General features: G+C 49.7%; 1 protein-coding gene across 2 annotated transcripts in view; it reads right to left on the bottom strand.

Annotated features, from left to right (window-relative positions):
* Positions 1–249: 249 nt before the first annotated feature.
* Positions 250–15,456, bottom strand: part of FAM19A5 (family with sequence similarity 19 member A5, C-C motif chemokine like) — a 274,406-nt gene continuing 259,199 nt past the window's right edge. The window contains exon 4 of one of the 2 annotated variants that reach the window (XM_008055131.1): positions 250–2,490. In XM_008055131.1, coding sequence (XP_008053322.1) covers positions 2,482–2,490 — 9 coding nt within the window. In that variant the 3' untranslated portion in view covers positions 250–2,481. Of the gene's footprint in view, positions 2,491–6,088; positions 6,135–15,456 lie in introns of those variants that run through there. The other variant, XM_008055130.1, reaches the window with a different exon arrangement.

Below are 15,456 nucleotides of genomic sequence, written 5' to 3'. Positions count from 1 at the left end.
GGCTGGGCTTCAGTAGTCATCCTTGCAGGTGCAGAAAAACCTAGAGTGTTCACAGATTGTGCATGATCCCTGCACAGGCAGGAGCCAGCAACGCTGTGAGGGCCACAGGTATTGTGTCCAGGAAAAATGTCCATGTCTCTGCTCTGACCCAGGGTGTCCCTGTGCTGGTTTCCCACCTGCCGTCCCCACCAGCCATACCGGCTACAGCCCCTCTCCCAGGACACCACGGCCAGGGAACAAAAGCCATGCTTATCAAAGGATTTTTTCTTTATTTTCATAATTTAGCTGAATCAACACAAAATTGAATACTGTAAAACAAGAAAAAAAAATATGCTGTAACATCTTAAATCTCCTGGTCTCTGCAGTCGTAGGTGTCTACACTCACTTTCAAAAGAAACAGGAGAGGAAGAGGCGGTGGGAACCCTGGGTGGTCAGAAGTGTGCTAAGTCTGACGGCCATCCCAGGACCTCCTGTCCTGCTCCCGGAGCAGGTTCAGGCTACTGGAGCCTGGGACAGTTGGGGACAGCTCAGGACAGCACCTTTCCTGGCCCACCACCTCTGTGATGAAAAACCCAAATCTCAGCCATTTCTTTTAGTCCAGGATACAAATACCTCTAAATTTGTGGTGACTGGAAGGTAAAATAAGTCCTCATAGATATTGGAATAGGTCTTAAATAAATGGATTTTCTTTCCTATCTTTAGTCTATGGTTGCTGGAACAGCTTCTATATAGTTATTTTTTTTTAACTTTTTTTTTAGTAGCATAGAACTAGCATAATACTCATGTTAATTGGACTCTTAGGTAGTATACTTCAGCAAAAACTCAGGAAAATGAAGGATCCTGGTGTAGAATCACCAGGAGAAGATAAAACAGAATTATCCCTTATTTCTCAGCTCTCCTGGCCCCACCTCGTAGGGAAGCCCCAGCACCTGCTGTTCTTGGTTCTCTCTATGCCTCTGCCCAGCCCCGCTTTCTCTACCTACTGACACAAAGACAGAGGACTTCTGAGAATGAGGGGACACGTGGACTTGGGAAGAGGAGTTGCAAACTGGCCTCAAGGTCTGTGAATGGCAAAAGGGGCAAGATACAGGAAACAAAATCCATTGGAAGAGGCATGATCAAAATATTGTACACTCAGTGTTTACCAATACATAGACCAAAGCGGGGAGGGAATGAGTCACCAAGTCCAACCTAGAGCAACAGGAAACCTTGCCTTCCCCAGCCCTGGCTGGACACCATGGTCCTGGGCTCGCTTCTCCCAGAGTCCTGCCTTCCACGCCTGTCACCCTGAGGTCCGCAGGGCACCACCTTCCCACTGTGTCCCACCCCCAGAGTCTTCAGGAACACATGGGGCTCGGCCCGACTCCTGGGATGGCTGGGGCTGTCACGTTAATTGTTAAATAGGATTTTCTACAAATATACAACATATAAAAACTGTTAAATATATAACTTTAGGCTTTGCAAAATACATTTAATGATCTCTTTCAAACAAGTGTTACTTTAGTTTTCTTTAATTTGCTTTCTGGAGCTAAATGGTGCATCGGATGAGACAGCAGTCACGGGAGACCCAACATGCTCTTGGCAAATACTGGTTTATCCAACTATCAAAAATGGAGCTGTAGAAGAGGCATGTTTAACTGGTTAAAACAGAAAGTGATTTTAGTACGATAAAGTCGATCTAAGTACAGAGGAGTAAAGTGGTCTGTGTTCCCGGGGGGCTCTCGGTGACTGCGTGGGGACCATCGCCAGCCGCGTCCCGGCCAGTTCCCGCAGGTATGCCGTGGCCTCCTTCCAGCAAGAGCCCATCCTTCTAGGGTGCACTGGAGTGTTCGTGGGGCGGAGGCCTCCGCCACAGCTGCCCTCTCCACTCTGCCAGGGCCACCAGCATGTCTGCCACCGTGCCCCACCCCGCCCTCACAATTGAACCCAGGGACTCTGACAATAAGAGTGCGTCCACGTTAAAATAGATTTTGCTCTTTGGTCTATTGAGTATACTGAAAGTATAAGAAAATAAAAGCAATTCACACAGTCTGGGGCACGAGAAGAGGCGGCTTCAGCACCTGATAGTCCCCTGGGCCGTGCGTTGTGTGTGTCTAAGGCTGGCTGGGCTGCAGCCTCTTCTGGCCACCGGTGCCTCTGTGTCCTCCTCCTCGACCTTGTCCTCCTCCTCCACAAAGAAGAGCAGGGCCAACGCCACGGCCAGTAGAGGGTGGGCGTGGCCAGGCTCCCACAGACCACGTATTGCTGTTGCCCAGTGCTGCCTCCCGCCTGTGTCCGAGTCTGGCCTCCTCAGGTCAGCTGGACAAACTGGAGCTCAGGACGCCGAGGAGTGAGGCTGTCCTTGGCGGGCCACAGGGAAATAGAGATTGGGCGGGTGGCAGAGAATGGGTGAAGTCCGAGCTGAACGCAGGACTGTGGCCGAGGTGTGGACTCTCCAGGGAGCCAAGGCCACTCCTGGGGGCCCCTCAGGGGCTGTGTGTGTCAGGAGACCTGCAGAGCAAAGAGAAGAGAGAGTCAGCCCCTTGCAGACACTGTGCACAGCTACATGGAACACACACTCCTTCTCTTCCCTTCCCAACTCATGCCAGGGGACTGTCTTGAAGGGCTGAAACTAAGAGTGCTGCAGAGGAGATCTGGGCTCTTCAAAGATAGTGCTGCGGAAACAACACCTTCCTTATGTCTCGGGATGGAGAGGCACCCCCTGTGCAAGACCCAGAGAGCACTGTCAGCCTCAGGAAGATCACCTGGTTTCATGACTTGCTGGCTTCCTTTCTCCACATGGCATTTTGCCACTCTCCAGTTCAGGAACTGCCTGTGCCTCCTCATCTCCTATGTCTAATTTAAACCTCTCCCAGCTACCTCGGTCTTTAAAGCCACTTCCTTTAAGGCAAGAGGTGCTGTCCTGGGCTACAGATGGCAGGGCTCATTTAATAGGTCCACTGCCTAGCTGGTTGATCTGGTTACACTCACACCACAGAGTCACCCTCTTTCTCACTGTCCATACTGGGCTCCTGCAGGTGTTTGTGTCTCCAGTGCTTCCTGACCACATACTGGCTGACTTGGGATAACGAGTATTACTCTCCCCCACTTTTGGAGGCCAGAATCTGAAATTAAGATGTGGGCAAGCTTGGTTCCTTCTGGAGGCTCTGAGGGAGAATCCATACCAGGCCGCTCTCTGAGCTTCTGGTGCTCAGAACAGCAACCCTTGGCTTGAAGATGCATCACCCCAAACTGTCTCCATCTTCATGTGCAAATTGTGTCTTCTCTTCTGTGTTTTCTCTTCTCTTTTCCTTAAAACAGACGCCTGTCATTGGATTTAAGACCCACTTTAATACAGGATGACTTCATCTCAAGATCTTTGATCCTTAACTGAGTGACATCTACAAAAACCCTTTTTCTAAATTAGCCCCAACTTCAGGTCCTAGGTGAAATATCTCTGGGAGCCCCCATCTACCTGCTGCAGGGTCCTGTCTGTCCTTTCTGCTCTGGTCTTTCCTCATGCCCTAACCTGCTCGTATGTCTCATCTTCTCCCATGCCAGCTGCCTGATCTCAGACTGATTTCTTGGTGGGACCCTCCGCCTCCAGTCTTCCCAAGCTTGGCAAATGGCACCAACCTACACTCTAAGCTCAGCCCATAAAGCTGGAGCCAGCAGTGATTGACCCAAGCCTGTAAAGCCCACCTGTCTCGGGCCCATTATCCTGCTGCCCGAGATGTGACAGAGCCCATCCCCTCTTCTGCCTGTCCACAATGTTGTCCAGTCAGCCATGTCATGTGAAGGTGGCCAGAGCACCTCTATTCAGATACTCATTTGGCCCACAAAGGGTGACTCAAGAAAGAAGTTACCAATTTTAATTTTCTTTACTAACAAAACTATACAAAATCTTATTCATAGGAAAACTGAAGAGTGTAAGACAAAAGTTCACCCACATTTCTATATCAAAAAGATAAATATTTTGGAGATTTTATAGGGTTTTATTCCATCTTTTAATAATGCATACATATATAGATATATATGTATGTATATGTTTCTCCCAGGTGTGTGACCTGGGTCATTTATATATATATATAAAATAAGGTCGGGAGTTTTGCACAAACTTCTGCATTCTGTCTGTGAGAGTGCATCTGCAGTATCTCCTATAGTATTAGAAATCAGAGGACAAGCGTGTTCATACAGGATGGTTGCGGATGGGTCTAACACTGCTGACCTGCTCTCCCACACCCTGGCTGCTGGGCCATTTGGGTCTCTTGTTTTGTGTGTCCAGGCTAACTACTACACAGGCCCCCAAACTGCGTGATTCTGCCAGCAGGCCAGCAAGGCTCAGCCCACAACATCACTAGTGCAGAGCACTGCAATGTAAGAACCTTCATCAATTTAAAAGAGAAGAAGCAGTATTTTGTTGTAGTTCCATCTTTATGTTTTTGGATGATTAGAAAAGTAGAATAACTTTCCAAATATGCTTACTGGTCAGCTGTCATTTGTTCCTATTCTGCGTTGCCATATGCAGTTGAGATTTGTTTCTCTTGCCAATTTGAGAACGTGTGTCTGTATAATTGCACATACACTTTCATGTGTTTCTCTAAAAGAGTCACCCTTCCCATATTCATTGTAGACTTATTTTGCAGCTTTGTCCATCTTTTGCTTTTATTTATATTATATAAGATAAAGTGAAGTCTTTATTTCTGTGTATTAAAGGCCACTAATTTTTCAAGTGAATCTCCACCATTGCTAAAACAATGAATATTCATTACACATATTTTAGTAATTTCTTACAGTAATCGTTTTTTAACAGCTCTAGATTCATCTGGAATGTCTTGGGACAAGATCAGGGATTATCAATTTTATCTTTTTGTCCAGAACCTATGAGTGAGTGGGGGATTCCCCCAGGACCCTTGCGACAGTCGCTCAGAGGTGGACTCCCCTGTTCTTTAGGACAGATTGAGGGATAGCGGCTACCTCAGGGTCGCATGGGGTGGGTAAGAACCAAGCTTTCTTGAAGGGCTCAGTGCAGTCTGACTCATATCTTTCTGCTACTCTTCCCAAGGAGGCTTCATCGTTCTCGCATCACTGCTGACTCCCCAGCTAGCCATCAAACATCACTAGAGTTTTATTCATTCCTAGGATTTCATGGTCCTTCATACCACCCGCCATAAGCAGAGCCATCAGGGGTGCAGTATGAGCCTCGGCACAACACACTGCAGTCACATTATAGGTGGGCTCAAAGGAATGGAGTTGGGGTGGGGGCGAGGACATGTGCTCTCCCTCTCCTGGGTCATTTCACTTCCCATCTCAGAATCTGTGAATTGGAAACCTCCATGGTCTCTCTTTGCTCCTGGGGCCACAGAACAGCTGAGAAGGATGCTGGAGGGTCTGCCAGCTTCTGCCTGCATTGAGCTGCTGCGGCCGAGGCAGTCATGCACACTCCAGTGCCTTCCAGGGTTAGAGCCTGCTATATGCATCTGGGCAGCTCCAGAAAAAAATGCCCTGTGCTGAGGGTATGGCTCTGGAGCACTGGGCTAACATGCTTGGGTACTGCCCCAATGAGCTTTGCTGCCCCAGGCCACAGGGTAGCACTCAGGACCCATATTGTAACCAGCCCATGTGTATTGGGCAGGTTCTCACTGTCCACAGAGGCTGCACTGTGAGGGGACAGAGTGAGGGAGGGTGAGCAGGGGTGAGTCAAAGGCAAAGCTTAACAAATATCGTATGTTGCTCCCATAACATTAAACTGTAGCCACCTGCCAACACACTCAACAGCCTGGCAGTCCCCCCAGTTTTTGGCAGAAACCAGCAAAGCCCTCTGGGTCTTGGAGAAGGGTGTTCACATTGGGAATTCTGTGACTGAGTGACTGAGGCACATCACAGTGAGGAACACGCAGCTTTGAACATGCTGTCCCATCAGGTGGAGGTTTTCCTGATCAGGAGAGAGTTAGTGGTGGGCTCATCCCCATACCTAAGTGTGGTAATGGTGTCACGCCGCAATACGACTCCTCTCATCTCTATGCGTTCCTGGTTTTTTCTGCTGTAGCACAGTGTCCTGAAACCAGCTGGCCAGACTCCAGGGGATACCCCAGGCAGTTGTCCTGGCTACGTCTGGTGGGCTGCTCTCTTCATGTCAGAGTCACGAGGTTGAGCTGGAGCCATGGCAAATGTGGCATGAGTTAGAGAGCTGGTTCTCACCTTAGGACAGAAGACAAGGGAGCATCCCAGAAGCTCCAGGCTTGGTGGGGCCTTACTGTGCCATGTGGCCTAAAGCTAGGACTGACCCATGTGTGTGTACCCAGCTAACATCCCATTTGTGACTTGCCTACCATGTCATCTGCCTTCCTGGCCTAGGTTCTCATGTTAGTGAGACCTCTGACCTCTCTTGCTCCAGGAGGATTATCTTCTAACAGGAGGCCAAGGCCCTGGAGTGCAGCTTGACCTGACACTTACCCTGTCCCTGGGTTCCAAGCATCGCTGGGACTCTGCCCAAGAGCTCGTCTTGGCCAAAAAACCCATCCTGGGACCTCAGCACCATAGAAAGTCGTGGGTGGGTCCCTCTGGGCACCTGCTCACTTCAGTGTGGCTTCCATCTTCCTTGTGGTCAAATCCATTACAAATCCAGGGGTGATGACAATGAGTATCTCTGAAACTGCAGCATCTCCCCAGTCCCAGGGTTCCTCATGGCCTAGGGGTCATGTCCACAACCAGTACCACCAGCACTTCCTAAGCTCCGTGGCATGTAGGTCAGTGCTCTGGGTACAATGTTGCTATCACCCTGTCAGATCCCGTCCATCCAACAGGGCTCAAGGCATTAGAACCCAAGACTCAATGGGAATTGAGGCTCATAAGAGTGAAGGGGACTGACAGACAAACCTTACACTCGTGTCTTTGTGACGAGGAGCCTCAGTCGCCTCCCCTCTGGCTTTCTGGAGCTGCCACCAGAGCCTTCCTGCAGCCATGCCCAGCCAGCCCTCCCTGCTGGTGGAGATGGACAGTGTCCTGGATCACAGTCTGTGTGACTCCTTGCTATGCTACCAGGGCCGGGAAAGGAAGTTGGCTCTGAGCTTCTATCTGCTGAGATCGTGAGCATTTAGTTATCGACAATCTCAAGGTCATGGCCTGCATCCTCCATGTCTGCAGTTATTATTCTGGAACTCAGTTCCTTAGAAGAGGTCAAAACTGGCCTCAGAGAGTGAATGCATCTATCACACAGGGCTGTGGGCACACACCAAACTGACACTAACAGTGTGGTCCGCTTCTCCCGCGGTCATTTGCTGCTTGGTTGATGCAAGTGTTTCTGTTGTGAGGGACAAGAGTGCTGGGTCCTGAGTATGGGGGTATGTGTTCAGCTTATGTAAGAAGGTGGGTTCTAGGTCTTCCATGAACTGACTGCTCTAATAGAGTCCTTTCAGTTGGCCTTGCTAGGAAAGCCAAGTTTTCTATCATGGATAAAAAGGTTTATCCTGTACTTGGACACTGTAATGTATCCCATAAAACAAAACAAAACAAAACTTTCCAGCTCTGTTCATCCAAGTAAATGATATTTTCTCTTCCTCATTGAAAGTTTCCATTTGGTATTAAGGTCAGGACAGGTCTGCTGTATGAAGGAACATGCTGTTCTGAATCAAAAGCCCATACAAGAGTGTACTACAGACAGCAAGAGAGATGAAAATGACAAGACAGTATGATAACCGTGGTCCCTCCTCAACAGAGGGCTGTGGGTGTCACAGAGCTCAGCTCACCCAGCCCACTCCTCTTTTGGTGATTGCACAGCTTCTCTGGACCCTTCTTCCCAACTGCTGGTGGGAAGAAGTACCTCTACATTCAGCTTCAGCTTGTGGGTCCATGGCTTATGCAACTGCTGGGCTGGTGGCAGCATCTCCAGATTCCCTCCAATGCTCATGTGGACCACGATGGATGGAAGGGACAGCTGATGATAGGCACTGCTGTCACCTCAAATTAACAGTCATCTGTTGAGACTGAAATGGAGTTAATTTTAAGCCCTCAGGTCATTTCTGCAAATGCCAAAATATAGGGTCAAGCCACTAAAAAATGCATATGCTTTGATGGTGTGCACAAGATCAGATGAATGGCCAGACAGGTCAGTTGCAAATGACAAAGGCGCTTTGTATAATGAATATGCTCCATGAAAAGCGTTGAGACTGGATAGTAGATATGGATTCAGGGCCACGGAGATGCCCACACAGGCTGATCACCCCAGGGATGAGACAGAGCCCCACTCCTTGCCTCACACAGCTGTGAGAGCATTGAGGAAAAGATGTATGTAAAAGTGCTTTGTAAATCTACAGTGCTACATAAATCAGATCTGTGGCATCTCTTACAGAGTGACTTTGCCTAACGCCTCCCAAACCATATTTCTTGAAAGCCTAATGCCTGAGAGAAGCCATGAGGGCAGGGGAGTCCTGGACAACAGTCATAACTTGGGCCTGGCTCTAGCCCTGTGGACTGTGCTTGTTGTGGCCTAGGGAAGGCCAACAGGTACACATGAGCCAGGCCTTCTCTGCTCACAGCACCACTCCTGGCTTCATTTCAGGAGACTCTTAAAACATCTCCTTTTCAGGAAGAGAAGCTGTCCTAAGGTTGGCCTCACTCTGGGGTCACAGAAAGAACCAGTCAGCATCCCCCACCCTGAAACCTGAGAGTCAGTCGCCCCCTACAGGGCGATGCCCAACTCACAGTCCATGGGACTCCCTTCTGCTTCCTCCACCCTACTTAAGAAGCTTTAGGAACCAAGGGCTGTCAAGGGGCCACATTCATCCTCAGGGTCAGCCCCTTCCCAACAGTTGAGGACGCAAGTTCTGAGGACTAAGCCACACCTCATGCCACTGAACTGCGCTAGCAGGGTTCAAAGACAGTTCTGTCTTGGCAAAAGAACAGTGTCTGACACTTGCAACTCAGGAATTCTGCAGTGGCAAACACCAGCCCTTATGCACAACTCCCCCCAAACTAATCACAACTGGGTGTGATCATTCAGGCAAGTATTATAAATCAAAATAAAGAAGGAAAGTACACAGATACGTTCCTTACATTCCTAGGACACAAAGCAACACTTAGCAGTTTTATAACAAGAAACTTCTAAGAAGGCGGTAGTGTTGGCTGGTGAATCTGCTTACAGAATCATTCATTCATCCATCCATCAAATATTTATTGATCTACCATAAACAAAACACCTTACTAAGGAGGGAGGCAAAGATGAATGTAGGCAGGATTCTTGCCCATGGGGGAGAGGAGAAGCTCTCCACACACAGCTGGGCTACAGATCATATATCAAAGGTGTCATCTCCTCGACTGCCCATGGTGGGGCGAGCTCCCTTGCAACCTGCTCATAGTTCTGTTGATAAGCCGGAAGAGTACTTAGCTGTCAGCCCTCCACCTCCTTCCTGGGTTCCAGGAAGCATAGACTATGTGTAGTCTACTTAGTCCCCTATTGTGGGTTGAACTGTGCTCTGTAAAAACAGACATAACAGTCCTAACCTCCATACCACAGGTAGGAGACTGAATGGAATCTGACTTGGAAGATGATTCTTACGGATGTAATCAAGAAGGCTCTTGCAGATGTGATTAGGGTAGGCACTAATCCTATGACTAGTGCTCTTATAAGAGCATTTGGACACAGATACACACAGCAGACACACAGGAAAGAAGTTCGCATGAAGACAGAGAGTAACAGAGACTGGATTGATGCGGCCACAAGTCAAGAGATGCTGGGAGCCACCAGAGCTGGAGGAGAACAGAAAGCATTCTCCCCTAGATCCTCCAGAGGCAGTGCAGCCCCGCCGACATCTTAATCTCTGGCTTCTCAACCTTAGAACTTCAAACTGTGGTTTGAAGCCACCATGTTTGTGATATTTTATTATGGCAGCCCCAGAAGACTTATACATTCCCTCAACACTGTGCCTGAGTTGGCCAGACTCAGATATTACTGGATCCCTGCATCTGAGAGTGTGGAAACAGCAGACATTGCAGTCAGGCTGGATTTGAAGTGTCCAGCTCAGTCTCCTACCTGTGGTCTCTGCCACCCCATCCCTGGCTTTGGATCCAAGGGCTGTGCATGACTGATGGTATAACCAGACAGTGCCAAGCCCCATTAGCTGTCCAAGCATGTCTGCCCCATCAGTATCAAGCAGGTAGGTTGCATAGAAGAAACAAAAGGCCTTCCCCTCACCTAGTTGTTCCCTTGGTCTTCAAAGCACATGAGCTCCCAGCTGGAGACTTCCCCCTGCGCATCCTGGGAGAATCCCTGATCATTTTGCGTCTTCCCTCCCTCATTGTCTCTCCTCCTGCAAAGCCTCCTACCTCTCCCAATCCATCATGCCACACCCTGCACATCTCCTGTCCTACCTGCCTCAGCCAGTGCTCACCTGGGCTCCCTCTGGGCCTTCCCTGCTCCTCTCTTCTACTGCTCCTATCCCTGGTCTTAATATTAGCTCCAACTAAAACCATACTTTATTGCCTGTGTCCTCTGCTGTAAAGCACATTTCTCAACACAATGATGGTGGTTCATTTCTCTCCCAGAACCTGGCAGGGGACCTGGCACACATTGTGTCTAGTGAAGGAATGAAGGAAGAAATGCACAGGGAGCTTATGAAAGGAGCAGAGAAAGGAGCCTCAAGAAGTGCCTGGCAAGTGCCTCAACCTCCTTGAGCCTCAGTTTCTTCATCTGCAACATGGGAATAAGAACATTACTTAGCCCTGAGCACACAGTTCTTAAGAAACAAGAACTGTTTGATTTCAAGAGCTTAACACATGAGAGAGAATGCAGGACACGTTTTGTGTTGTATAAACACAACCTGTAGTATTATAAATCAAAATAAAGAAGAAAAGTACACAGATATATTCCTTATCAGCTTACATAAACTTTAATCTAGAAGGCTACTGTATTAGTTGCTAGGGCTGCAATAACCAAGGACCACAAACTGGGAGGCTTACACAGCAGACATTTATTTTCTTCCTGGAGGCTGGACATCTGAGATCACAGTGTGGGCAGGGCTGGTTCCTCCTGAAACCTCACTCCATGGCTTGCAGATGGCCATCTTGACTCTGTGTCCTCACAAGTTTGGCCCTCTGTGTGTCTGTATCCTCATGCCCTCTTCCTATAAGGACACAGGTCCTGGTGAATCAGGGCTTACCCCCAGGGACTTCATTTAACCTAATCTCCTTTAAGTCCCCATCTCAAAAAATGGCCACACTGGGGGTCAGAGCTTCAACATGGATTTTGGGGGGAACCATTCATTCATTCATTCCATAAGAGCGGCTTTCTGAAGAGCTGCCCTACTGGACTCAGTGACCTGAGGCTTCTCTATCGATTTCATGTCCAGAAGGCACTCTAGAGTCAAGTCTTCTTACCTTCATGTCTCAAATGAAGAGAGCTGTCCCAAATGGGAGGAGCACTACTTTCAGGGTGGTTATAAGGCCTAGAACATAGAACCAGAGGTGAGGACGATTCCAGGTTGTCAGGGTGGGAATGGAAGATGCAGGATGTGATTGACAAATCACCAAGTGGTTTGAGTGGCATCACTGAATCCTGACCTCCCAGAGTCTCAGCTTCCCCATCTCTGAGGGGGTGAAGACTACAGTCAGGGCAGAAGTGACACCAAGAAGCAGGTCCAACAAAACAACAGTTGGGCACAGAACTCATGGATGCTGGTTCTTGGGTTCCTTAGCACCGGCTTCCTACAAGGATGAAACAGACTCCCTAAACACAGACTTGGGACTCGTTGGGGTTCTGAGTCTCTGCATCAGATGCCGTCTTTATTTTTTTTTTTGAGTTGGAGTCTCACTCTGTCGCCCAGACTAGAGTGCAGTGGCTGCTCCCGGCCACCGCAGCCTCGACCTGCTGGGCTCTGGTGATCCTTCCGCCTCAGCCTTCCAAGTAGCTGGAACTACAGGTGCGCGCTACCACGCCCGGCTAATTTTTTGATTTATGTAGAGATGAGGTCTCGCCAAGTTGCCCAGGCGGGTCTTGAACCCGCAGGCTCAGGCAATCCACTCACCTCAGCCTCCCGAAGCATGGGATTACAGGCTGAGCCACCGAGCCCGGCCAAGATGCCATCTTATTGATGGCTTAAACCCATGGCTTAAACAACACGTGTTTACTCTTATAGCTCTGGGGCCAGAGTCTGACAAGGTTCTCACTGAGCCAAAATTCAGGTATTGGTAGGGTTGGTTCCTTCTGGGGACTCCTGGGGAGAATCTGTTTTCTTGTCTTTTCTAGCTTCTAAAGGTGTTCCTTGACTCATGACTCTCCTCGTCCATAAAGCAGCATCTTCTGCTTCCCTTGGCGTCCATCTTTTGGCCTCTGCTGTTGCTTGAACTTCCTCTGCCTCTCTTTCATAGGACTCCTGTGATTGCTCTTGGGACTCCCTCAGATACTCTTCCCATCTCAAGATCTTCAACTTTGAACCCTATCTGCAGAGTCCCTTTGGCCACAGAAGGTAACGTCCACAGGTTCCAGGGATTAGGCCATGGGTAGGCTTGGGGGTGTTATTCAGCCTTCCACACATATTCACAGTAATCTCTAGAAAAAAATCTTCTTTCCTGGATGTCTTCCATTGCTCCCACCCCCAGTCATCCCAGAAAAAATCACCAGGGACATTGCAAGGAGAGGTCTTGAAGCTAGAGAGCCTAACCCCAACTGTGTCTGTGTGGCCACCTTCTGCCTATCTGTGGGTAGGTGAAGTGCTGGGCACATGGGAAAGCTTGAGGAATGGGCTCTTCAGGGCCTATTAAAGGAGGTCAGCATGCAAGAAGATCTCTAAGGTTCTTGACCATGATTACTATGGCCATAGCTACTCTTAGGACCCTGGGACACTGGGGAGGGAACCGAGAAGGTCCAGCCACATGCCTTGAATCCTGGTCTCTCCTCCACCTTGAACCACTGGGTCTCCGCCTTCTCCTGGGTGGAGATACTTCTGGACCTGCCTCCAGCTCCCCAACGTTGCATGACACCAAGGTACTTCCAGGCCCAGGGCCACATCGTGTGTTTTCTGGAGGAAAATAAATACGGGTCCATCTTCCCCACAGGAATCGAGGCCCAGAGGCAATGAGAACAATTTTTACTCACAGCCGGTTGGGTCTGGGGAGTTTGGCAGGCAATGGCTTTGACTTTTCTGGTCCACCTGTGGCCTGGGAAACCCAGGAGGATCCTTCAAACAGGCCTGGAGGCCTCAGCACTGGATCCTCATGGCTTGTTCTTTTACTAGGCACTGGGAAGTCCCAGGCCTAGCATCTTGCAGCACCCAAATCAGTAGGGTGAGGAAAGAAGGGTCCCACCCTTCCAAGCCCTGCCCACTCTCTCTCATTATTTTGAGCTGCTGAGCACACAAGGCAGCCAGTGGCCAGGGGCAGCCTTGGAGACTGGGCTTGAGCCCTGAGCAACCTCAAAGCCTCTAAGCCAGGCTCTGGCCTTGGGGCAAAGCTAGCTTGGGGGCTGGGATAGAGCTTCCTGCCCAAGGGGGATCCTAAGACCCATGCTAGTAAAAAAAGATCCCATGGCAGTGACAACCACCAGGGCATTTCCTCTTCCTGATGTCCACTGGAGTCTCGCTCAGGAGCTGAAGGTCAAAGTCAAGACAGACCAGTCTCTATTCTTATTCCACGATGATGACTTACTTTCAGGATTTTGGGGCCCAAGGTGGAAGGGTACCTGCATGTGTCCTGGAGAAGAAAACAGGGCTGGGCTTTGGTCTTCTCTGAGTGCAAACAAAGGCACAGTTGTGCAGAAAAAAACATTAACAAAAATGGCTACTAAACTGCAGGCCCTGCCTGGTGGTAAATCCTTTGGTAGACACAGAACTGGGTGAGGACTGACCCTGGCTTCAGGGAAGGAGGGGCAGGGTCAGTGTAAGCACAGCTGTGTGAGTGTCCTGGGGCTGCCATAACAAAGCACAGCTTTGGTGGTTTAAACATCAGAAATGTACTCTCTCACAGCTCTGGAGGCTGGAAGTCTGAGATTAAGGTATTGCCAGGGTTGGTTCCTTCTGAGACCGTGGGAGGTGTCTGTTCCAGGTTTTTCTCCCTGGCTTGCTGATGGCTATTTTCCCTGTGTCTTTATATTGTCTTCCTGCTATGCATGATTGTGTCCAAGTTTCCCCTTTTTATAATGAAATCAGGCATACTGAATGAGAACCCACTCTAATAGAGTATGACCTCCTCTTAACTAACCACATCTGCAAGGACCCTGCTTCCCAGAAAGGTCACATATTCTGAGGTCTCAGAGGTTGTGATTCCAACACAGGAGTCTGGCAGAAGGGAGTGGACAAAATTCACTCCACAGCAACAGCAGGAAAGTATTTTGCTTTCCAAGTGGCTGCCGAGCCTGGAAAGGGCCAGGCCAAGAACGGGCATCCTCTCCAACAAACAGGGGGGGGGGGCTGCTTGGAAGCACCCTAAGGTTCACTCTTTGACCCCATAATAACTTGGAGACTTAGGTATCCTGTTGCACCTGGGATCCAGGCCTGTTTCTTGGTATCCAGGTTCCTCAGGTTGGGCTGCCAGTCAGTATCAGGGATTTGGCTAAACTGTCCCTGGACAGAGCAAGCTCCCAGGCTGCTGTCTGAGAGTTTTCCTTTTCCTTTGCATGATTTGTGATTGTGTCTCATCTGTGTCTTCTTGGCCTGCCCCTCTACTCTGTGGCTCCCAAGGGCAGGGTGAGGTCTCTGTCTAGAGCTGTTTGTGCACCTTCATCTCCCTGACTAAAGCTCTGAGTGGGCAGCTCATCTGCATCTGGGGCAGACAGGCTGCTGTGGCCTCAGGAAACAGGGGCACTGTGGGGCCAAGTCCTCACTGATCTGACCCTGGAGGGAGCTTTAGGTCGAGGGACCTGCCTCTTGCTCAGATCAGTGTCAGCAAGCTTAGGGCTGGACACACCCTCCAAACTCCCTGGGCCCACCCAGCTGTGAGCAATGGTTTTCTCGATGCCTCTGGGCCTCCTTCCTGTGGGAAAGATAAACCTATATTTATTTGCCTCCAGAAAATACATAATGTGGTCTTGGGCCTGGAAGCATCTTGGTGTCATGAGGCTCTGGGGAGACGAAGGTGGGTCTGGAAACATCTCCACCCAGGAGCCACGTGAGTATCTGGCGAGAGCTCTCAGAACAAGCCTTTCCTACTGATGTCATCACTGCTGCCACTGTGGCAGAGGGGCTCCTTCTGGAGGGAAGCTGGACCTCTGGAGCCCTGCTGGGAATTCACACCTATTCCTGAGACCTCAGGGCTGCACATTAGGGAGATGTGGAGGTTTAGAAAGGGGTCCACATTTCCAGGCAAGTCAGCCTGTCTTAGGAAAGCTCCCTCCCACTCCTGGCAGGGGCCCAATAACCCCCAGTGGCAACCCCATAGCAGGTTTCTCTCTCCTGAGGACCCCCAGAAGCTAGTGGTCCCTGCCTGTACCCGGTCTTCTCTCCAAGATGACCCTGTTTGACTCCCAGACCAGACTTGACTAAAACGAGG

Source organism: Carlito syrichta, unplaced genomic scaffold, assembly GCF_000164805.1.
Source record: "Carlito syrichta isolate Samal-C Ts95f unplaced genomic scaffold, Tarsius_syrichta-2.0.1 Scaffold301693, whole genome shotgun sequence".
Taxonomy (NCBI): domain Eukaryota; kingdom Metazoa; phylum Chordata; class Mammalia; order Primates; family Tarsiidae; genus Carlito; species Carlito syrichta.
Note: the sequence above shows the minus strand (reverse complement) of the source record. Positions and strands in the feature narration are given on the sequence as shown.